We start from the raw sequence: 23,435 nt of genomic DNA, 5'->3' as shown, positions 1-23,435 counted from the left end.
AATCACAGATTATCAGGCAAAGCCAGTTCCCAAAGGCTATAAAATATGAGAAAGGCAAGCTGTCCCCAAACCAAACTTGAAACCAGTCCCTTTAATCATTCCGAACCTTAGCGATCAAGGCACCTGCTCTCCTGTTATATAAAATCAAGTCTCTAAAAAAACTCAATGATTTCTACCTATGGAGATATATGCTCATTTAACCTGGCCCTTTGAGGGTTCTGATCAAGTGGTCACTGGGCTCCTTTTACATGGCTGGGGTGTGTGTTGTAGAGTGTGTTTAGAAGGGCTTTCTTTCCTGTGTTTAATCTAACAGAGTTTAAATAATGACTCAAATATTGGGAAGCCCCACCAAACCAGAATAGGTTCTGAGCTGCTTGGGGGTGCCACGCGGTTGCATGTTATTTATGGACAACCTGCCATATGCCTTATTTGAACACAGTTTGAACAGTCAGCCACCTATGATCGGCTGAAACTCTGTGATTGGTATTAAATACAAGAATGGTCTATTGATACACTCAGGATCACTAAGCATGGAGAAACCTTTAGGCTACACTTAAAATATGTGAGGAGGCAGCTTTAGGCTAACCGTAAACACCTTCCTGTGGCCAAATTCAAGAGTCATCCCTCAATATGGAAAATCTCAGTCTTTATTCAATATGGCAGCATTATGGAATATTGTCAAACATCCACCCTTAAATCACTTTCTTCTTTCATTCTCTAGGGCTGCGGGCCCCAACTCCCTGGCTATGTCTGTGGCCTGTTAGGAACCAGGCCACACAGCAGGCAAGCAAGGGAAACTTCATCTGTACTTACAGCCACTCCCAGTCACTTGTAACACAGCCTGAGCTCCGCCTCCTCCCCCCATTGTCTGTTGCCAAGGAGATTGGGACTGCTCTAGGGTAACACTGTCTTTTGGTTCTCCTCCTACTTTACAGGATGTTTCTTCCCAGTCAACTCTTCTGATTTCCTTATTTTATTTTTTAAAAATTAAGGTGGGGGTCGCACTATGTTGCCCAGGCTGGTCTCGAACTCCTGGGCTCAAGTGATCTTCCTGCCTCAACCTACCGAGTAGCTAGGATTACAGGCACTTGCCACCACCACCCTTGACAACTCTTCTGATTTCTTTCCACCTTCCCAACCACAGAACTTTTCTTTGTCTGTATTGACTCCCAAGGTGCTCTTATCCACTCTCATGGATTCGTGGCTGCAGGAATGCCAGCAATTACATTCTCATTCCAGACAGCAGGAATAAAAATGGGGAGGACATGCTGCCCTGCCCTCGTACACACTCTTAAATATAAGTGCACAACTCTTCCACGTACATTTCATTAGCCACAGTGGAGTCACATGGCCACACTTAGCTGTACCTGAGGCTGGCGTACCAGCTACCAAGTTGTAAACAAGGGTTCCAGTGTTACGGAATGAGTGAAGAACAGATATTGGGAAATAACTAAGACTCTTCTAAAAGTGGTTATTCTAATTACACCCCTCAAGGTAGCCAGCACAGAAGTCAGCTTGGAAGAGCCAGTGAGCAACCCCGTGACATGTTGATACCTTGAAACCTTCCATCACAGTTGGGGCAACACTTTGTCCTCAGTGGGTTGGACACATTCTGGATGTGGATTTCATTTCCCTGTGCCAGAAGGGCTTCCTGAATCATGTTATCACATGATCTATGACAATAAAGACATAAAAAAATGATAGAATATTGCAAACTTCCTCTTCTTGTTTGCCTGCGTAAACACAGATTTACCTAAACTGGGAGGAATGAATTCATATTACTAAACTGAAACACAATGGTAACTAGGAAATATAACATGCTCTGCATAAATGACGTAAGAGAATCAAAGGCAAGAGGACTGCGGGAGGACCCAGGCCACACTGATTCCTCCTCTGCAGTCTTGCTCCTCCCCCCTTCTGCTTGTGTGAGTAGGGAAGAAAAATGAGAAAGGAACGAGGACAGGAAAAAGGCAACGGTGGTAAGAGATGGGGTCAGGCAGAAGTGAAAAGTAAAACTGTATTTGGGGCTGTTTTCCTTCCTGGGAATCTTGACACCACGCTGCGCTCGAGCGATTGTTCTGCCCAAGCAACGCTTCGAGGAAGGCAGATGTGGAGCGGGGAGGCATGGATGATGAATGGAAAGCCCTGACCCACCGAATGTGCGTCCCAGACAGTGAGAACTGCCAGTGTTCTATGTTCTGGGGACCAGCCCTGTCTTAGTACCAAGTGGCAACAGTTGCTACCCAGTCAACCTCCAGGGGCAGCCCGGGTCACTTGCAATGCAGGTGTCCCTCCGTGGCTATCAGGGTGGGAGTATGCTAAAGGACCATAGGAAGGAACTGTGTTGGGGGATGGGCAGAAAAGTGCAGCTAGATTAAAGAGGGCGGACAGGATTCCCAGCAGGCAAAATCGTGCTTAATCTACCTGTAGTCAATGGTTAAGGACAGTGCTCTCATGGCTCCTGGAAGGGAGACAGCTGGGTGAGCTGCCAGAGCTGGGTCAGGAAGTCAACTGAGGGAGCCAAGGCCAAGGGCGGATGATGCTGCCTTCTCCGAAGCAACAAGCAAGGTCACAGAAAGGCCGAGAACACAAAGACGACGACGGAAAGGACAATGGATCAAATCTAGTCACCGTGAATTCTGAAGGAATTATTTTAATTTCTGGGAATGTGGCTGGAACAAACTTCATCATACTTCTGGGAATTCAACTGGAATAAATCTTAGCAAAAGGCGACGATTCATTCGTTCAAGATGACCTTTGGCCAAAGAGAGTGATTTGTGCTCCGAGGATTCCCTCCATTCGAGCGGAAGTGCGGAGGCACAGGTGCCCATGGCTTTTATCTCTGGGTCTGCAAGGGGACATCGGATGGGAAGTGGGGTTCCTGGTTTGATGGTTCCACAGCCCCCAATTTCCTACAGGCTCCCCAGTGCCAGCCAGCTGGCTTTCCCAAACCACCTCTGTAACCAGCTGGCTTCCCCCCATCCAGCCTGCCTGTGCATTCCTATCAGTATGTCCCTTCACCACCAGCTTGCTCTGTCCTTGTCCTAGAGAGGTAGGACAGGGAAGATGGCGGGTCCCTCCACTGGAATACATCCCTAGCATCAGCACTTCTCTCTGAGATGATGACAGGATTGAGGGACCCATGTCCCTCTTCTCTTATTGACCTTCAGCCCACATAAGGCCATTCCTTAACCTGCGCAGCACTGCAGTTTGCCCCAAACTCTAGTACAGAGGTTCTCAATATTTAGGGTGCACCCCAGAATCACTCCAGGACTTGATAAAACAGAGGTTGCTAGGCCTTGCCCCAGAGATTCTAAGGTCTAGGGTGGGGCCAAGAATTTTTGTTTTTAACAAGGGCGCACATGTGGAGAATCGTGCCTAGTGCCTGGGAGGCAAAGGTCGGCAGGACCCCCTCCCCCCATAAGCACTATTAGTTACTGGGGACACACAGCAGGAGCCAAAGCCACTCTGAGAACCAACTAATAAATATTGTGTAAGTAAAATATAAATCAAGTGCTATGAAAAAAAAAAAGAGTGCTATGAGTAAAAGCCAATGGGGTAACTAACTTAAATCGGGAGCATGGGAGTTAGGAAAGGTCTCTTAGGAAATGGTTTAGGGGTGCATTCCATCCCCTCAATTTGTCTAGGGCAGCCAGGATTCAAATATTCTGCTCCATTTTTTTTAACCTGGAAATTCTGCTGTTTTCGCATGCAAATCTGTATTTCCAGATGGCCACTCGCTTCTCAAAGTGGTGGGAAAGACCTCTGTTTGACCATGTATGCCAATCAGGAAACTGGTCACCAGGCTTACAAGCCATCTGTCGGGTGTAATGCAATGCAAAGCAGGAGTCACATGGAAGCAAGGGGCTCCTGGCATCTCCATTCTGTTCTGGAAAGCATCGCCCGTTTAAGTGTTTCTAATACCCCTAAAAGGACTAGCTTTCTCTGCCATCCCAAGGTCGGTCAGATAATGTGCTCCCACCTGCACCCACCCACCTCCAGGCAGCGCTGGGCTGGCCCAGCCTCGGTGCCCAGCAACTTCCTCTTCTCCAGCTGTCAGTTCTAGACGACTTTCTAGGGCAGGCATTGAGGAAGAGAGGTGGGGAGTTGGGAGGGCATCCCCAGTGGCCATGGGGCCAGCAGCCCTCCTCTGGGAGGGAGACATCTAGCCCTGTGGCAGGGTGGTGGCAGGAGAGAGGCCACTCTGGCTGAGGACAGTGTTCTCAGGCAGCAGCCCGGAGTGGTGCTTTTACCCACAGAGTGCTGTGCAGGCCAACTCCTTGCAGGGGACGCCATTCTTAGAGAGCTGGGGCAGCCACGTGGAGGGCAAGGCTGTGGTATGCCCATTCCCTGCTGGTCAACATCCTGGGATCTGGTCCTGTCTATTATCCATGAACACGGTGCAGCGACCCTCTGAAGAGGTTGACCTTTGGGGTTGTCATGGTGCCCAGCTCCAGGGGGCCCCCTTCTCCATTCCCTTGTCACCCCTGCGGGACTGGTACACACACAGCCTGCACAGCTGAGGCAAGGGCTTACGCTTTATACTTGTCCAGGCTCTTACAGTGTAAATATCATCTTTTATGCTCCCTTGTGAAACTCCTAACAGTTGTTTAAGTAAGGCAGAGATGCCTCCCTCTCATTTTACAGATAAGCAAATGGCGGCTCTGGAAGTGATGGAATTTGCTCAAGGTCATGCAATTCCCAGGTGGCGCCACCAGGATGAGAACCTTGGTTTCAAGTCCAGCCCCCTTTTGAATCCATCCCGGTGCCTCCTGAAGCCTCTATTTCACTCCCCTCCTTTGGTCCTTCACCAGAGCCCTGGGACAGCATGTGGGCTGCAACGTGCAGATTATGATGTCATGCAACCTTTTAACTTACAGTCCCTCCCCGCCCTGGGTAGAGGGCATGCCAAGGCTTTATGCAGAAGGACACAGAGGAAGGGGGAAAATGTTGACCTCAGCATGCCCCTCCCTGATGTTGGGAATCGCCTGGACCAGTAATGCAGGCAGACTGTTGATTAGAGAAACTCAAGAATCATAGAAGACATTACTCTGCACCAATGGAAGACAGAGCTAGAAAGACAACCACCTTTCCAGTTGGGGGATAGGATTACATTTTAAGTAGAAAGTGACGGATTGATCAAGCAGAGAGGAATTGCCAAATTGATTTTTAAGAAACGAGTCCACCATCTATAGCCATCTGGTTCTCGTGTGCCTGCCCTGATGTTACTGAGCACAGAGACGCCTTGGCCAGCCACTGGGAGGCGTGGCCACAGGGCTGGCCTGTGTCCCCTCTGCCTGGGGTCTGTGCAGCTGCTCAGTAGCCGGGTTAGGACTCAGGATTCAGGGGGCCTGGAGAGGCAGGAATTCAAGGAGGAGCACACATGTCATCCATTCACCGGGGAGCTTCCATTTCTTTCCACAGTTTCTGAGTGTGGGATGGGGAAGGGGCAGGAGAAAGAAAGGGCATACAATAGCAAAGCATTTTACACTCAGGTCCCATGAATTAGTATTTACCATTGGAAAGCACAGGGCTGACATGTACCACTGTATTTACTGGAAAATTTAATGAGCAGCTGGGAAGAAGATAAGGTCCTAAAGGAATACACAGTCTGCCCCTTTCACATGCAAATAATTGCTCTACTAAATAGCAAACTATTTCACCTTTTTGTTACAGTAGGCTTGCCTCAATGTAATAGCATTCTATCTAGTGCTTTAATATGATTTCATAGTTTGGGATTTTACTAATTCTAATTTGGCCATTCCATCAACTAGTTTGTATTTGTGAAATTAGAAATATTCATCATCATAAAAAATTATGTATTTTCCCAGAACTGTACCATGTAATCATTCTACAAAGAAAACTATGTAAATGTAATTTAACTCCTGAGATGACATCCTTGGACAGGGGACAGATGATTAGAGCAGCTTCAGGAGTGCGTGAGAGTGTGCACACGCCAGCACATATGTGTATCAGCCACAATGGCACTACCAGCCATGTGCCTTGGGCTGTGCTCTGGGGCAGAGTCCTGGCTTCCCTCTGTCGGGGGTACAGCTGCAAGCGTGTGAAGGCCAGGTCCCAGGGTGACGCATCCTGTGTAAGATACAGGAAGCCACTAGGAGCCAACATGCCAATATGCTCCGCATCAGGTGGCCTGCAGACCTCCCTGTGGGGATGGGGTTGGGGGTGGGGATTTGGGCGCTCTTATCCTATGATCACCCCTTCATACCCAACCCTGACCATCGAAACCAAAATGCACACAGCCCACATTCAATCTGCCTCACAGACAGCCACTTTTAAGAGATCAGAAGGAGAAAGAAACCCTTGGCTAACGAAGCATCTACTGAGCAACTATTACGTACAGAGCTTCCAAACCAGAATCCCTACCCTCAAAATCCTTAGATTCACTTTAGAGACAATGTGGTACCTAACACAGGGCTGCATCTCAGGGTGAAGCTTCTTACTAGAGAAGGGTAATAAAAAGAACCAACAAAAGTAAAATGTTATAAGACTATATCCGTTATATAATCATAATAATAAATCAAAACATGTTGCTCCCCCTAGGAGGTACCAGGCCAAGATAAACAAGTGCAACCCTTTCCCATGGAGATCCAATCCCTTGCACCAAAGATGCCCCTGGCCCACCCTGGGTGGCATCAGTTCTGGGGTACTTTCCTACCTGGAGGGCTGGACTTGGCTTTGTGGCCATCAGCTCACCCTCTGTCACTGACCTGTCTGACCCCACACGGCTCCTGTTATCCCTGAGGCCTCCTTATATTAGCCCCCTCGTCTAGGCCTCCCACTTTTCAGCTTTATTCAGAAACTCAAGCCCGAAACCCTCACCTGGCCCCTCATATCCCACCTATCCTAGCTGCTCCTGCTACCCTGGGCTTCAGCCTTCTGGCAGTTTCCTGTCCACAGCCTCTCCTCCCCCTGCCCACTTGCCTCTGCTGGGCTTCCACCTTTTGCCTTCTTGTTCTACCCCAGTTTGAATCTTCCCCCTGGCTCCTGCTTTGGGCAGGTCTAGCCATCCTGGATACTCTGCAGTCTCCTGTCCCGCTCAAATGCCACCATGCTTCCCACCAGGTCCATCCAGTCCCTCAAGAAGAGCCCAAATAGGACAGGTCTTCAATTCCCTTGACTAGGTGGGAAGTCACCCCGGGCCACCTCAGAGCCCAGGCAGGCACAGCACCTGCACACAGCGAGGCACACGGTGTGCAGCACACCCAGGAAAGGCTTCTGGGAGAATTTCCACCTGCGCTTCTAAGTAAAAGGGGATAATATTAGATGGCCAGATTGTCACTAGAAGGAGAGAGAAAACCTTGAATGGGGGAACAGGACAGCCAAGACAAGACAGCATGGGCGATATCCAGAGAGCCCTAGAGGTGAGAAACAGCCCAGGTCCCCAGTGTCGGGGTGTCCAATCAGCAACGCAGCATCACCTGGGTGCTTGTTAGAATGTAGAATTTTGACCCCTCCCCTGGCCTACTAAACTGGGATCCGCGGTTGAACAAGATCCCAGCTGATCTGCGTGCACGTTACAGAGCGAGAGATGCTCGTTTACAGAAATAACCCAGGACACAGGCAGCACCCCTTGGCCACCTCCGTTAGCAGAATGTTCTAAGAGCCCCCACAGGAGGGGACCCAAGGCCTCGCCCTATCCCACTGCAGGCCCACAGGTAGGGAGGGGGGCAGCTAGCAGCAAGGGGATTTGGAATTGGGGGATATGAGTTCAATTTCTGGTTCCACCACCTACTTTCACTTTCACATACTACATTTCACGTCTCTGAACCTCAGGTTCCCCATATGGAAAAATAGGGATAATAATAGTATCAACCTCACAAAGTTGTGGCGAGGATTAGCTAAGATAAAATACGTGGAAGTGCCTTGTTCAAATTGAAGTGGGGTACAAACGTTAAATGTGTCTGTCTGTGTACACGGATGAGTACACACATTCACTTTAGAGTTCTAAGCTAGAAAGGTCACCCAGTGCATTGCTTCAACAGACTAAGCGACCTTTGAAACGTTCAAGGGCAGAAGCAAGTATGTCTGGATGAGTTGGCACTGAGGGAAAAGTCAGACATAGTTTTGAGTCTGGTAGAAACTGAGTCCAGGACAAGGCTCAGGAATTTAACCTCTCCTTCCAAATCTGCAGTTTTATAAGCCAAGTCATGGGAAGGAATCATGGTCTTCTAATTGTACTTTAAAATCACTTAAGCTGTAGGTGGTAGCTTTTTTGACTGGACCAGGATAGGGTTACAGGGGAAATCAAAGGATAAAGATAGGAATTACAAGTCAAGCAGGGACAGGTGGTGGGTGGGGAATGAGCCAATGCAAGATGAGATTTCAGCAGCCTCTTTCCAATGCCATCTTGCTCAAGACACTTGTATCTTATGCTCTCTAGAGCAGACGGAACATGCAGATATCCTTAGAATCTAAGTTTGGTAAGGCTGGTAAAAACATGAGAGCTCAGCTAATGTTCTCATTTTATAATTAACACAACTGAAGTTAAGAACTTTCCCTGGTGGAAAATTTGGGGTAGAACCCAAGCCCAGTCACCTAGTCCGGGGCGACAGGTACTTCCCACAAGAGATCCCAATCAATCAATCACTTAAGAGTCCCCAGAGAGAGAACGATAGAGTGGTGATGAGCTGGCAGGAATTTCCTGGGAGAGCTTGCGGGAGGAGACACCTTTGAGTGGTGGCTCGAGAGGGGACAGGTATATCTGGGATCCAAAATCCCTAAGCCCTCTTCGACATAATGCAGGATATTGGGAGGGTCAGCCACGTGGCCCAGGTTAGAGTTTGGGCTGGTGGAGCAGGAGAGAGAGCGGGTCAGGAGGCCGATTAGCTGGAGGGAAGTTCAGATGCCACATTTATGAGGCTGATTTGAGGGAAGACTTGGGCAGGGGGGCTGTGCAGGGCCAGGGCCAGATGCCCACCTGCAAGGGAAGAAAGCAGTTTCATGGTTGTATGACAAATGATTAGATAAAGGTAGAGCCTGGGCATACAATTCAATTTGCAAAAATTGTCAGCAAGTCAGGAGGAGCAGGGCGAGTGTGGAGAAGGGTGGCCAATGGTCCCGGTTTGCCTGGGACTGAAAGGTTTCCCAGGATGCAGGGCTTTAAGTGCTAAAACCAGGACAGTACCAGGCAGAGTGGGACAGATGCTCATCCTGGTGTGGAGGGTGTGGGCCACCAGACAGCAGACTAGCTGGGCTGCAGGTACCTGCTAGAAAGAGGTAAGAGACAAGGCTGGCTGAAGACGTGGGGCTGAAAACCCCACCTGTGAACTTCATGAATTGCAAAGGCTGAGTGAGTGGCAATTTAATTGTGATTCCAGTAGTTTCATTATTGTTTACTAAATTCCAGGTACTGTATGAAGAAATGCAAGGAATAAAAATATGAATAAAGCCCCCCAATCCGGAGAGGAATTAGATATGTGCTGAATCATATATGAACCCATGAGTGATACCTGCTCTAAAGGACAAACAAAATACCATGGGAACCCAAATTAGAGGAGAGAGATTCTAGCTGGATACAGACTGGGGGAAGCTGCCAGCAGGGAATAGAATCTGAACTGGGTTTTGAAGGCTGGACTGGGTTTTGATAGGAGGAGGTGAGGTAGCATGAAGGACATTCCAGGAGAGAGGACATAGAAGTGAGTGCATAGCATGTTCTGTAACTGTCCCAGCCCTGTGGGGCTGGAGTATCTGGCAACAGCACGGTGATGCAATCTGAATTGGAACTGGAAGTACAACTTTACATGTGATCCTTGGGTCTGGATTTTATTCTGAGGCTGTAAGGAATCATCAATGGTTTTAGAGCAAGAAAATGACAGATCAGAGCTAGAAAGTCAACAAAAGATCTTCTTAACCATCTAACACAAATGACAGTCCACAACCCTTGGGTATTACTTACCACTGTCTCACAACCCCTAGCAGCAGGACACCCTCTCTACTCCCACCAATCTCTTTCCTGAGATCCTAATGCCCTCCATGCTTTGTGATCTCTCCTTCAAGCTGAGAGTTCCACTGGGTTCTAGGCAGACACTGTTCATGAGAAGACACAGGAAAATGGTATTTCACTCTGAGAGTCAAAAGAACTAGTGGTTAAGCAAATACTTGAATCTTCTTCCAAGAACCACTGAGGAGAAGAAACACAATTTTCACAAGAATATTCTTTGCAAGAAAAGAAAATACCTGTGCTGGGCTCAAGGTACTCAAGGAGGGGGTTGAGGGGAAAGGAGAAAAAGAGAACAGGAGGAGGAGGAGGGAGAGAATCAGAAAGAGGAAAGGGGGAGCAGACAAAGGGTGGTATAGTAGGTTAAACTGTGCTCCCCTCAAAAGCCCTCAACGCTAGTACCTGTGAATGTGGCCTTATTTGGAAATAAGGTCTTTGCAGATGTAGGCAGATGTAGTAACTCAAGGATCTCAAGATGAAATCATCTTGAATTTAAGGGAGACCCTCAGTCCAATGACTGGCGCCCTTATAAGAGGAAGGAGAGGGAGATTTGACCCCCAGAGTCACAAGGGTAAAGCCCATCTGAACACGGAGGCAGAGATGGGAGTGATGCCACCACAAGCCAAGGAGTGCCAGGAGCCATCAGAAGCTGGAAGAGGCAAGGAAGGATTCTCCCCTACAGCCTTCAGAGCAAGTGTGTCCCTACTGACACCTTGATTTCGGACCTCTGGCCTCCAGAAGTGACAGAGAATAAATTTCTGTTAATTTAAGCCACCAAGTTTATAGTAATCTGTTATAGCAGTCCCAGGAAACTAATGCATTTGGGGAGCCCCCATCTGAGTGTTGGTGGGGAGGTATCATAGTATGTACCACTTTCAAGAAGCTTCTAATATGATAGTTTTCCCCAGGGGGCTCAAGACTGATAAGGAATATCTGAGACTGCTAGACAATATAAGATATACACAAATAATAGAAAAAATGCAAATAAAGTAGAAACTAAGTCAATGCAATTGAAACTTTGAGTCTGGATGCCCTTGATGGCCGAAGGGAGCCCAGAGGCCAGGCTCGTTCACGGGGCTGGCCTTGGCTTTGGTAGGGGGAGGAAGCAGGGTCTGCCCTGGACCCTTGCTCCTGTGCTCAAGGCCCAGGTCTTTGGATGCATAGGTTCCCACTGTTGCAACAGAATAGCATCTACTGTGTCTGCAGCCAAAGCCTTAGGATCATAAATAGTGAACTCACAGGGGGGTAAGGAGGGTTGCAGGTATCGATTATTCATAAACACCATGAGAGATTAAGTGGTCCCTGGTCTAAAAGGCTCTGCACCCAGAGTGCATTACACGTGCACTTTCTATTCTCCCCAGGTCCCTTCCCCTCCTGATGCCAGCCCATTATATTCTTAAGGATTTTGTGCTCAAGCTATGGGCCCTGAATGGGGCAGTTACCCTCCGTAAAGTACATGCAGGGACAGATGACAATTGACCACCACGTGACACTTTGCAGGGTTTTCAAGCTTACAAATGTCAGGCCAATCTTTACTTTCGACCCAAAGGAAGAAGAAAATACTTCTCTAGCCAAGCAGGGCTGACCCCAACACATTACCACCTGGAAAAGAAATGGTAGTCTTGGGGTGACTGGATTCAAGTAATGGTTATGTGGATTATCCAGCCCTCTTCTCCCTGGCTACCTCTTCTGCCACTGACAGGAGGGATTGCTCCTAACACATTCACACAGGCACATGCACACACAAACACACATACACACAGCAACAGCAACATTGCTGGCGGACAGAGCAGTCCATGTGGGCAGCAAGCAAACTTCCAGCCATGGGTACAAGAGGAGCGCGCATGTCTGTTTATAAGAGCAGTGCCTGGCTCTCAGAACACAGTAGTAGCTGAAGCCCATAGAGTGACAAAGGGGCAGTTGCTTACGCTCTAGTCCCTTCTGGGCCCCTGTGCATGCAGAGAAGCCCCCCAGCAGTGGCAGACAGTGGAGGAGGAAGCACAGAGAGGCTGGGGGTGGGGGTGGGGAGAGTTCTACCCCTGCTCGTGGGCACAGAATGCAGCTCTGCCTAACGGGTTAGCTGGGGCTGGTGGAAATGTAAGTGCTGCTCAAGATGACTGCTTAAAGATTCCAAGGAGTTTTGTTGTTCGTGACCACAGATAATTAGGAGCTGACGCTAGATCTAGTCAACAAGCTTAGAGCTGCAAGCACCTCTGTTCAGGTTCTAACCTGAGAATGTTAGAGAAGAATTAGGAAATGCTTCAACACAAAACCCAGGATGCAAATCCTAGCAGCTCCTCAGCTGCCTCAACACGCAGCACACTAGCTAAACAAAGCCACTCGGCTGCTAGATTCATCTGGCCACGAGGCAGGAGGACTGGGAACACTGGATTTGGCATGCAAGCCCTTCCCTGTGTTTTTCTTCTAGCTCAGCTCACAGTTTGAGGTTTGCAAAGGCATCTGGCTCCCTGGGCAAGAAGTTTGGCTGTGCAGAGTAGGCACCAGGCTCCTCTCTTTAATAAATATTTGCAAAATCCATTCATCCTCCTGAAACTCTCCAATTATGAATATGCTTTGCCTCTATTTCTCAGTGCCCCTTTCTTTCCCTTAGCCCAATTCCTTCCCCAGACCCTCATTTTCCTAGGGCAAAGGGAAGTAGCTTCCAATCACAGCAACTTTTCTGAATCATCTCCACAGCCAAATGAAAATCAAATAGAAAAGATATCAGAGCACTATTCACACTTCCTTTCCATCATAATTTCATAATCGCTTTTATGAAATCAAATTAACCCAAATTCCTATTGCAAAAGTGCTTGAATTAGTGACTTTAGGGAAGGAGAGGTCACCAGTGAACTGCATGGCATGCTGCTAGTTACGGAGCTCTCAGTCGTGCACTTTTCTTTTGCCAGGATTTCTGATATTCTATTAAGAATTCCATCTTCTAACTCTATAGATGTTCTCTTCTTTTTATATGTTATTCTTCCAGGCCCTGCCATTTGTCATAGGATTTGTCCCGTGCCTGGAGAAGCCCTCTCCCTGTTCACTGTTATGGAATCCAGCTTCACATCTCGGTTCATCCAGATGGTTAGGAAAGTCTAATAGAGTTAGGATGCAATATCACACTTCACCAACAGGGGGTGTTAAGTATATGTGCTCCAGCCTGAGGAGCACAGGGTTTTGGATGCTGTAACATGAGCAAGTATCCTTTAAAAATTCATACTCTGTCATCCACAAGTTATTTTCATGTCTGGTTTAAGCATTAGCAAGAAGTGTGCTGGGAAATACAGCAGAATGCAGGAGCTTTCTGCAAATAGATCTCCTAGGGAAAGGGCACAATCTTCAGTATGCTGCCTGTAGCAAGAAGTTTTGTTTTTTGGGAGGTTTTTTTGAGGCAGGGTCTCACTCTGTCACCTGGGCTAGGGTGTAGTGAGATCATCATAGTGTTAGAGGCTTTTTAAAAATTAAATCTGTCATGGAAAATGTGCTGGCTCTTGCTACTATAGGCAGCTCAGGGACAGTTGGGTGGATGTTAAAGCCTGGGAAGTGAAAGGTTTCAGGAGCTGCTGGGTCCATATGATGCTGCCAAGTAAAGTGGGATTTACGGTGGAAGAGACAGCAAACTCACTGGTGGCCCCCTGGGAACACCACTGCCTAGTCCATGTTGATCCACTTATGCTTAGGGTTTCTAGGCCCCTCCAGAAAAGATCAACCCTAAAGGCTGCCCTACCCTGAAAGTCTCAGACAATTCCCTTCTGTAGTCTTCAAGTAATTTCCTCTTAGGTAAAACCAGGTAGAGAAGAGAAAGGAGCTAGCAACAAGTTTGGGGGATGGGGAAACTGGCTAGTGGCTTCTCTTAATAGCTTCTCTCTTCCTAGGTTTTTATGGATTAGCTACTCAAATTCATTGTCCTTACATCAGCCCACCCAGGCAAAGATACCTTCCTGATTAAGTACTGGTCATTTAATAAACCATCATGCTTTTGTCCTGCATGTCTTCCAAATGGTGAGTCCATTTCTCTGATCCTACGAGAACAGCTCTGGTTGACAGGCTCTCGGCACCCCTGGAGGAATCTGTCAGCCCAATGATGGCTTTAGAGGCTGGAGTCTGCACTGCGCATTTCCAGTGTAATTCCACTAAAGCAACCCTTCACCACCACCTTAGGGCATCTGGGCCCTGTGGAGGCACCACAAGGCTTGATGGCCGATGGCCTTTGAATCAACCATCTCTGTGCCCTGTTTACTACGAGCTGCCCTTTGTGAGGCACAGGAGTACACAGAAGGGACTGGCTTTCTCTCCCAGTTACGTAAATTCCTACCCCTCCATCAAGACCTAGCTCAAAAATCACTTCCTCAAAGACTTTCTAACTACTCTTAGGGCCAGAAAAGGCCCCAGACTCACAGTTATCCTATTTGCACTCTTACTTTAAGGCTTCTTCCTAGCCCTGGCCACCTTCTGAGTCACTGCCTGACTCTTCAGGGGGCTGCCCAGCTGCAAACCTCCAGTCCAGCCGGCCACCGACCGAGAGCTGAAGGTCACTTCTCTGGCCTCTCCTGATGGACAGAAGCAAACTGCAGCTCTGAGAACTCCTGCCACAGAGCATCACGAGGCCTTCATGCTACCTCCACGGTACCAGAGCTAAGCCACGTGCCAAATAGCTACTTGTCAGGAGGAACACTCAGCCTCATTATGCTCCATCACTGGATTATTTGAACTCATCCCCATCCCTATGTCTCTGAACAAACAGCAAATGATCAAATGCCATCAGCCATCAAGCCCTGTCGTGCCTCCACAGGGCCCCAGATGTCCTTAGGCAGTGGCCAAGGGCCTGCTGCTTTAATGGAATGACACTGGAAATAGGGCAGCTGCAGCCTGCAAAGCCATCACTGGGTTCACAGCCTCCTCCAGGGGTACTGAGCCAGGGATGTCCTCCTAAGATCAAGGAAATGGGGTCACCATTTGAAAGAGGTACAGCACAAAAGCAATGGTGTGGTCTTGGTGGCTGCCACACTTGGACTCAAATTCTAACTCCAATTGGCTTATTGGATGAGAGGCAAATTATTTATCCTCTCTAGGCCTCAGTTTCCCCAGCACCCAAATGAGACAATAATACACATAAAGCCCTTAGCATTTACTTGGCAGAGGAGATACTTAATAAATGAGGGTGTTTATTCTTTTATGTTGGCATGTACCTACAGAGACTGAGAAAACTCTAAACCCAGGGTCTGGGGGAGAGAAAAGGGGAAAGAGATACTATGAGAAATATAGGCAAAGCTTCAGAGGGAGAAAGAAAGAAGGGTGTCTCTCTATAAATACCATCTTTTAGTCAAGGCTTTAAAAAATCTATAGCAATAACAAGAGGTAGGCACATGCCCAGTTTGGTTGGTAGATTTGTATATTTTTGGTTGGTTGGTTGGTTCGTTCATTCATTCATTCATTCAATTATTGAATGCTTATTTTGTACTAAGCTCTAAGAGAGCTGACCAGGACAGAGAAGTGGATTAGGCAGACATGGCCCAGCACTTTTGGAGCTTCTAGAAAGTAGGAAAGATACATGATAAAAAGCCATCTAATCTTTGACAAAGTAGACAAAAACATACGCTGGGGAAAAGAATCCCTCTTCAATAAATGGTGCTGGGAAAACTGGATAGCCACCTGTAGAAGGCTAAAACAGGACCCACACCTTTCACCTCTCACAAAAACCAACTCATGCTGGATAACAGACTTAAACCTAAGGTATGAAACTATTAGAACTCTAGAGGAAAAAGTTGGAAACACTCCTAGACATTGGCCTGGGCAAAGAGTTTATGAAGAAGTCCCCAAAGGCAATCACAGCAGCAACAAAAATAAATAAATGGGACATGATCAAACTACAAAGCTTCTGCACAGCCAAAGAAATAGTCATGAAAGTAAACAGACAACCTACAGAATGGGAGAAAATTTTTGCATCCTATGCATCCAATAAGGGACTGATAACTAGCATATACTTAGAACTCACGAAAATTAGAAAGAAAAAAATCAAATAACCCCATTAAAAAGTGGGCAAAGGACTTGAACAAAAATTTTTCTAAAGAAGACAGAAGAATGGCCAACAAACATATGAAGAAATGCTCAACATCTCTAATCATCAGGGAAATGCAAATCAAAACCACAATGAGATATCACTTAACTCCAGTGAGAATGGCCTTTGTCAAAAAAATCTCCAAACAATAAATGCTGGCGTGGTTGCGGAGAGAGAGGAACACTCCTACACTGCTGGTGGGACTGCAAACTAGTTCAACCTCTGTGGAAAGCAATATGGAGATACCTTAAAGCGATACAACTGAATCTACCATTTGATCCAGCAATCCCATTGCTGGGCATCTACCCAAATGATCCAATGACACTCTACAAAAAAGACACCTGCACTCGAATGTTTATAGCAGCACAATTCATAATTGCAAGGCTGTGGAAACAGCCCAAGTGCCCATCAATCCAAGAATGGATTAATAAAATGTGGTATATGTATACCATGGAGTACTATTCAGCTCTAAGAAATAATGGTGATATAGCACATCTTATATTTTCCTGGTTAGAGCTGGAACTCATACTACTAAGTGAAGTATCCCAAGAATGGAAAAACAAGCACCAGATATATTCTCCAGCAAACTGGTATTAACTGAGTAGCACCTAAGTGGACACATAGGTACTACAGTAATAGGGTATTGGGCAGGTGGGAGGGGGGAGGGGGGGCGGGTATATACATACATAATGAGTGAGATGTGCACCATCTGGGGGATGGTCATGATGGAGACTCAGACTTTTGGGGGGAGGGTGGGAAAAGGGCATTTATTGAAACCTTAAAATCTGTACCCCCATAATATGCCAAAATAAAAAAAAAACAGTTAATTGGAAGTACAATGAAAACTACAAAGAGGTGATTGGTGCTTATCAGATTAATAGATGAGGGGAGCCCTAAAGAGATTAAAGAGAAGATATATGGAGTCATTGTCCCTTTATAGATTCAAAACTTCACTCTAGAAGTCTAAAGCACAGGCAGGGCAAGACCATGAAGTGACACTAGTAAGGAGTAAATTGTCATCAACAAAGGTTTCAGGGAAAAGCACCAAAATAGGGTGGGCCCGTGACACATTATTCCAGATGTGGTCTGCATGGACATCTGGTCTTTGCTCTGCTGCACCCATACCTATGGATAATGACAGGGAAGTAGCACAGCTGTACACCTACTGCACGTACGACAACGTACCTGGCACTTTACCATCGTTTCAACAGTGACCCTTTGAATCCACAAAAGAAGAAGAATTGTACTTGTCCAATGTCCATCCCACCCTCACCATGCCAGCTAGCAAGTGGCAGAGCCCAGATGTGAAGGTCTAGCTTTACAGCCTATGTTCATTCCAGAACTTTATTGCTTCCTTAGAAACAGCCTGATCCAGGCTGACCAACTACGGTTTAAGCTGATTCATACATAACGGAAGCATGGAGTATTTCTGTTATCTCCCACCCCCAGGATCCTTACGGGGTTCTGCTATATGTTTCTTGGGGTACTGGGGACCGCTGAGGATCCACGGCAGACCACACAGGTCCCTAACATTTCTTGATGATCCTCTTGAGAAAAAAAGAACTGGATTTTTATTTGTATTTTGTTGTTCTGAAAGAATTATGGTCATGTCACTCACATCTCTCCCTGCCCCTAATTCCAACACCATGATTTTATTATCTTTCTGGCTTGACAGACTAATAGATGATTTTAATTTCACAGAAGCCCACACTCTGGAGGGATGACAAGGAAAATATGGGCTATGCAGAGATCATTTAAAAAACTTAGACTATGATGATTCAGTGGGGTAGTGGATGACATTTCTAAGTACCTAGCTTTATGGTCTTTCCTTTTTACCATCCTTCCGTAGGAATTTGTTCAGGGAGAAAATTGAAAGGCTTTCCAATTCCACCTGTGAGCAGAGCTTTCTCCAAGCCTCTAATGCTTTTTCTTCTCCAGAATAAAACGCTCTGTGGCTAAAGTAGGCTAGATATGTAAATATGGTATTCAAGACAGTTCACTATGGAAACCTCAGTTCTAGAAAACAGGCATCAGGAGGGCCCTGCTTTGAAAGTATCAGTAACTACAGTTCTAGCTCCCTCCCAAACTCACTAGATTAGGGCCTTAATCAAACTAAAAAAACAAACCATCCTGGAACAAATTAATATAAGCAAACATTATGCAAAACATACTCAGTACACAACATTGGATTTTTAAAAATAAAGCCCTACACAGAATAAGAACCACCCTACCAATTACCTACATGCCAATTATCCCATGCACCGACTGCTGTTAATTACCTAATTGCTTATCTGCTGTACATCATTTAATTGTGGTACATTTCTTCTACTGTCCTAATGATCAGCAGGAGAACCCAATTCCTTAGGACCTGGGAAGAGAAACCTCATCTCAGTTGAAAGGAAAGTAGAACCCAAGTGAAACACTGATTAAACAAATGGGTCTGGCTATAAACCAAGGGGAACAACGTGTGAACTCAGGGACTCCAAGACTGGAGATGAAGTAGGGAGTAGGCAGTGGGGAGGAGAAAGGGCCAAATATGTGCTCAGCGGTTCCTATAAGTACTAAGTCATTTTTTACTTTTGTTTGTTTTAATGTATGTGAGCTTCTCAATAAACCTAATTTAAGGGGCCCGGAGGAAAATGCCCATAGAACTGGCACTTGGAGAGCTGGGGTTTGGGATGAGGAAGTCTCCACTGCCCCCCTTCTTTTCATGACTGTGTTTTACTCTTGACTCCCTGGTTACTGGCCTAAGATCTCAAAATAGCCTGATTTTTCCCTCCAAGAATGGATTTGCCCAAACCAACAGGTGAGTGCTGACTTCTCCACTGACAGGAGAGGGGAACAGTGAGGCCGGCTATGGGTTCTACTTCCCAGAGCGGCAGGAACCCAGAGCAGCAGGAACCCTGGGCTGGTACCCACCACACAGAACATTCTGCAGAGTAAAAAGCCTGTCTCAGCAAAGGCAGAGGAATTGCCTTCTTTTTATTTTTCAAAAGGCACAGGATAATAAATGGTACGATATCACTCAAGTGGACAAAACCAAAATAAAAATCAACTATAACTTAACTGAGCACTTACTACGTGCTAGGCTTTGTGTATAAGAGCTTTGCAAGTCTAAATCTTTGCAACTATCCTACAAGGTAGAAATCTTCATCATCCCCATTGTACAGATGAGGAAGCTTTTATGGCTCATACAGACCAACAGAAGCACTAAGTAGCAGAAGTCTGGCTCAGAGTCCACAAGTCAGAAAGACTAAAAGTCAAAGTACTAGAATGACCTCCAGATTCTGCCTCCTGCATCCTTGCCTGTGACCTCTTGTGGTTTTGGAGGGAAATAGAGGAAGGTGGCAGGTCCCTTCCTGAGTTGGGTCCCAAGAGTAGAGCGGAGAGACTGATGATGCTCATACGCACCGGGGTTTAGGGGTAAAGGGATAAGGCTTAGAGTACAGAGGCCAGAGCAGGCCAGGAAGCTGTGAGGAGCAGGAAGCCTCCTGGTTGAGTCGTCATTTCTGGCTCCAGTTCTTTCATTACCAACCCAGCTCTGTGACCCTTCTATAAAATGTCATACTTGTAAAATGAGGGTGGTGGGAAAACGGAGAAGAGACAGGATGGCCACAGAGGTGCCTTCCATCTCAGTCTTTGTGCCCACTCGAGAAGATCTGCAAGATCAAATAACTCCTTAAACAGATGTCGAAGGCACTGTGTTCTCAGGATCTTAGCAAATAACACACTTGATTTTGCCAAGATAGAAACAGCCACAAGAATACACTTCACTTTGCCAGGGGAAAAAAAACAGCTACAAGAATAATTCATGCATGTAATGTTCTCCTCTTCTATGCCCTGTGTAACTGTGAATTAATTCTCAGAAGGACACAATGAGAGACTACAATGGCAATACCAAAAGGACAAGCCGCTTTTCCGCAAAAAATGAATGGCTACCTCTTTACATAAAGGCTCTCACTATGATTCCTTTGAATCCATACCAGCCTCATACACAGGCACTTCAGGTTGGGAGGAAATTTGAAAGCCAACTAGTTGGACTCTCCATCAGGTGCCTAAGTCCTTTCCACAATGTTTCTGAACATGGGTACCTTGGAGTTGCCTAAATACCCTCAGAACAACAAAACCTGACGCCACTCAAAGCAGCCAGCCTGTTTCATTCTTTCGGGAACTCTGATCTTTTCAAAGGACTTTCTTATACTGTGCTAAACTCTGTCTGCAACTTTGGTTCTTCCCCTGCACCTGTGGCTGTACAAAGTCCTTCGAAAACATGAGTCTTCTCTTCTGCAGAGCTATCAATCACTCTGTACTTAGAAAAACAATATCAATCACTCTGTACTTATTAAAACAATCTGACCACAGAAGTGTTGTTTTTGTTGTTATTCTTGTTTTTTTTTAAAGACAGATTTACTTGATCCAGTTATTCCAATATGATTACTCCTCCAAGTAACCCAAACTGCATATTTTTTTCGACCTACATTACCGACAACACTGAAAGCTGATTATAATCAACTTGCTTTTATAGAAAGAAGGACTAAATCAAAAAATAGACTGTAAGAAAATCCACTTGGCTAAAAGTATCACCAGCAAGTACTCTATGTTCCCAACCAACAGATCAACCAGGAAGAACTATGAGTGCACCCTTCCCTGCCACGGCCCACCCCCACTGGAATTTAAATGCCCAGGTTTCAAGCCACGGAACCATGAAAAGCATCTAGCCACAATTTTGCATTTTATGATGTGGAAACTGAGACCCATGGATGCCATCTCTTTCTCTTTACCACTCTCAAATGTCGTCAGTTCTAGGTGCCCTGCACTCAGTCATGCACTGATGATATCAAGGCACCAAGCCCCTGCCCTCACAGGTCTCTGAACAGGGACTCGAAAGTCAGTGCAATTGAAAGAACTTAAAATAGCTGGAGAGGAATACCGTAGGGGTAACCCAATGACAGGCATTTGGAACCTTGTACAAACAACTTAGAAGACAAAAGGTTGTTTCCTGTCTTCAGACTTTGCTCAAACTGCCCTCTAAGTGGAACACCCGGCCCTTCTGTTCTGCAAACTCATCCTTTGACTCAGCTTAAGCACCGTTCCCTGACACTGCATCCCAGCTCCCCAAGCCACCCTCCTCCTTTCTGCCCCGACCACACTTTGTACAAAATCGCAATCCTTGCATTCAGCGTTGTATGCCGCAATTAAACTGCCTGTGTTGATCTTCTCCATTAGACTTCGGATTTCTGGAGAATTGAGTATAATTTGGTTTTATATGTCAAGCCTAGTTCAGCTGGCACAGCACTGGGTTTGATGAATGAACAAATAAGCAGACATTTCAGCAGTTTTAAAGGTTCATAGGGGTTTGTCACACACAGAAGGAGAGAAAATAATTCCAGGCCAAGGAAGCAGCGTGCAGAGAGACAGTGGTCTGAACGGCTATCGTACGCTGGAAGAACTGTGTGGAATCCTCACAGTGGCAGCAGGTGGGGGGGAGTGGTGCTAGGGAGGAGTGGTTGAGGTCAGGGGTCAGGGGTTACATGAGAGCCAGATGTGGACAGCCACATAAGCCATCCTGAAGCGTACAGATATTATCCCATGGTCGGGGGGGAGTGACAGTTTTTAAGAAGGTTGGTCAAGTGGCCATAAGAAGGGAACAATGGATGGAGGGAAAACACAAGGCAGGAAGCTGAGTTTGGGGCCCACTGTATGATCCAGCCAGGCCATGGGGAGGGCCTGCAATGGGGGGTTTTGTGTCCTGAGAGCTCTGTGAGGGTCCTGTGCGGGAGGCCCAGTATGGACTCAGATTTGAGAGCTCCAGTGGCACCAACAGGACCTCATGAGTCACCCAAGGCACGGGCGAGGGAAAAGCAACATCAACAATGACGCTGGGTTTCGAACCTGGAACCTCAGGACAAATCCGACAGTGAAAATAGAGACGGGAACCATGAAGGAACAGATTTGGAGCAAAGATTATGAGGTCATTTTGGGAAAGATTCCTATGACAACATTTCTAGAAGACTTCCCTAAGTGCAGAGCTACCTTGTTGATGTTTTAACCAAACGCGATACATGAAGTGCAAGAAAACCAGTCACGAAAACCCAAAGAGTACAAGACAAATATGTCAATCCCCGTAGAGACAGATGCAGCAATTCTGACTGGAGGATTAAAGAAACAACTTCAGATGGGAAATTGTCTGGTTCTTAAGCTACTAATCATTTCTCAGCCAGTTTAGTTGGCCGTTATACACAAAATATTCTCTGGACAATCAAATTCCACACCTTTCTTATTTTCTGGATGCAACTAAATCATTTTCACATCTTTTTAAAAATTGTCATTACCAGCTGGCTGGCTACTGGCCCCACACCGCTCAGCAGGTCCCGGTCACCAGGGAGAATTCAGTTGACATTAATTAGGTGGCCCCATGCAGCCATTTATTGACTAGCAACCTCATGTTTTACTCATCTTTTCAAAACGCTAGGAGGTCTAGATATTGCTGGGGGGAAAAAAGGCCACAGACACACATGAACGAATCCCTTCTGCACCAAAACTGATCCACCCTCTAATCTAGCAACGTTCTCTCTTTCCTCCATTTTATAGCAAAAGCTCTCTGCTAAGCAAACAACGAAAAGAACCTCGTTAGAACCAATTACTCCACTTAAATACACAGTGAAAAGACTTAAATGATCACAGTGATTGTCCAAAGCGCGCGGGGACTATTATCTGTAGAAAAGAACTGAAACGGTCAGCTCACCCTCTTCCTCAAGTTGTAGGTGAGAATCAGGTTCCGGGAGAAGGAGTGGGAGAAGGCCGTGTAGAATTCCAGCACTTTCTGCAGCGCGTCCCGTTTGATCACGTGTAGGTCACAGTAAGTCAAGGCCCTAACGTTGGCACAGGACTGGGCAAGGGTGGCTTCCTTCCAGAACACATCTCCAAACACGTCTCCTTTCCCTATGGAGAGAAGGTTGACATGAGGAAAGTGCCGGCAAGGCGGGGTCTGGCCACCCAGCCGGCTTCCCTCTGCTCCCCTGAATTGCCATCCACCACGAGTTCTGCTGCTTGGGCTCAGAAAAGGCATAAGCAATTTAAACTTGAACCTTAACAACATGCTATTTAAGAAACTTTAGACTACCACATAACACATGTCAAAGTTGGATCCATAGCTTTGAGATCATTAATGTCACCTCCTTGAAGGGTTATCCTAATCATCTGTCCAAAATGAGACATCCCTCATTATTCTTTATGACACCCTCTTTTCTATAACACTAATCGTAGTCTGTAATTATATTGTTTGTTTGCTGGTTCATTATGTCTCCCAACTTGAGAGTTCAAGTGTCTTATTCCTCCATGTCACGCGGTACCTGTCTCATCGCAGGAGTTGAATCAACATTTGCAGGCAGAAGGGAAGTGAGGAAGGAAGGCGGA

At 46.5% G+C, this 23,435-nt stretch overlaps 1 protein-coding gene across 4 annotated transcripts in view; it reads right to left on the bottom strand.

Moving 5' to 3' along the window:
- KCNH1 (potassium voltage-gated channel subfamily H member 1) overlaps positions 1-23,435 on the bottom strand; it is a 322,315-nt gene that overhangs the window by 59,832 nt on the left and 239,048 nt on the right. For all 4 annotated transcript variants that reach the window (XM_012781689.3, XM_012781690.2, XM_020284403.2 and 1 more), the window contains one exon: positions 22,765-22,961. In XM_012781689.3, the coding sequence (XP_012637143.1) occupies positions 22,765-22,961 (197 nt within the window). The remainder of the gene's footprint in view (positions 1-22,764; positions 22,962-23,435) is intronic.

This window comes from Microcebus murinus, chromosome 23, assembly GCF_040939455.1.
Source record: "Microcebus murinus isolate Inina chromosome 23, M.murinus_Inina_mat1.0, whole genome shotgun sequence".
Classification (NCBI taxonomy): Eukaryota; Metazoa; Chordata; class Mammalia; order Primates; family Cheirogaleidae; genus Microcebus; species Microcebus murinus.
This window is presented reverse-complemented; position numbering and strand designations above follow the sequence as displayed.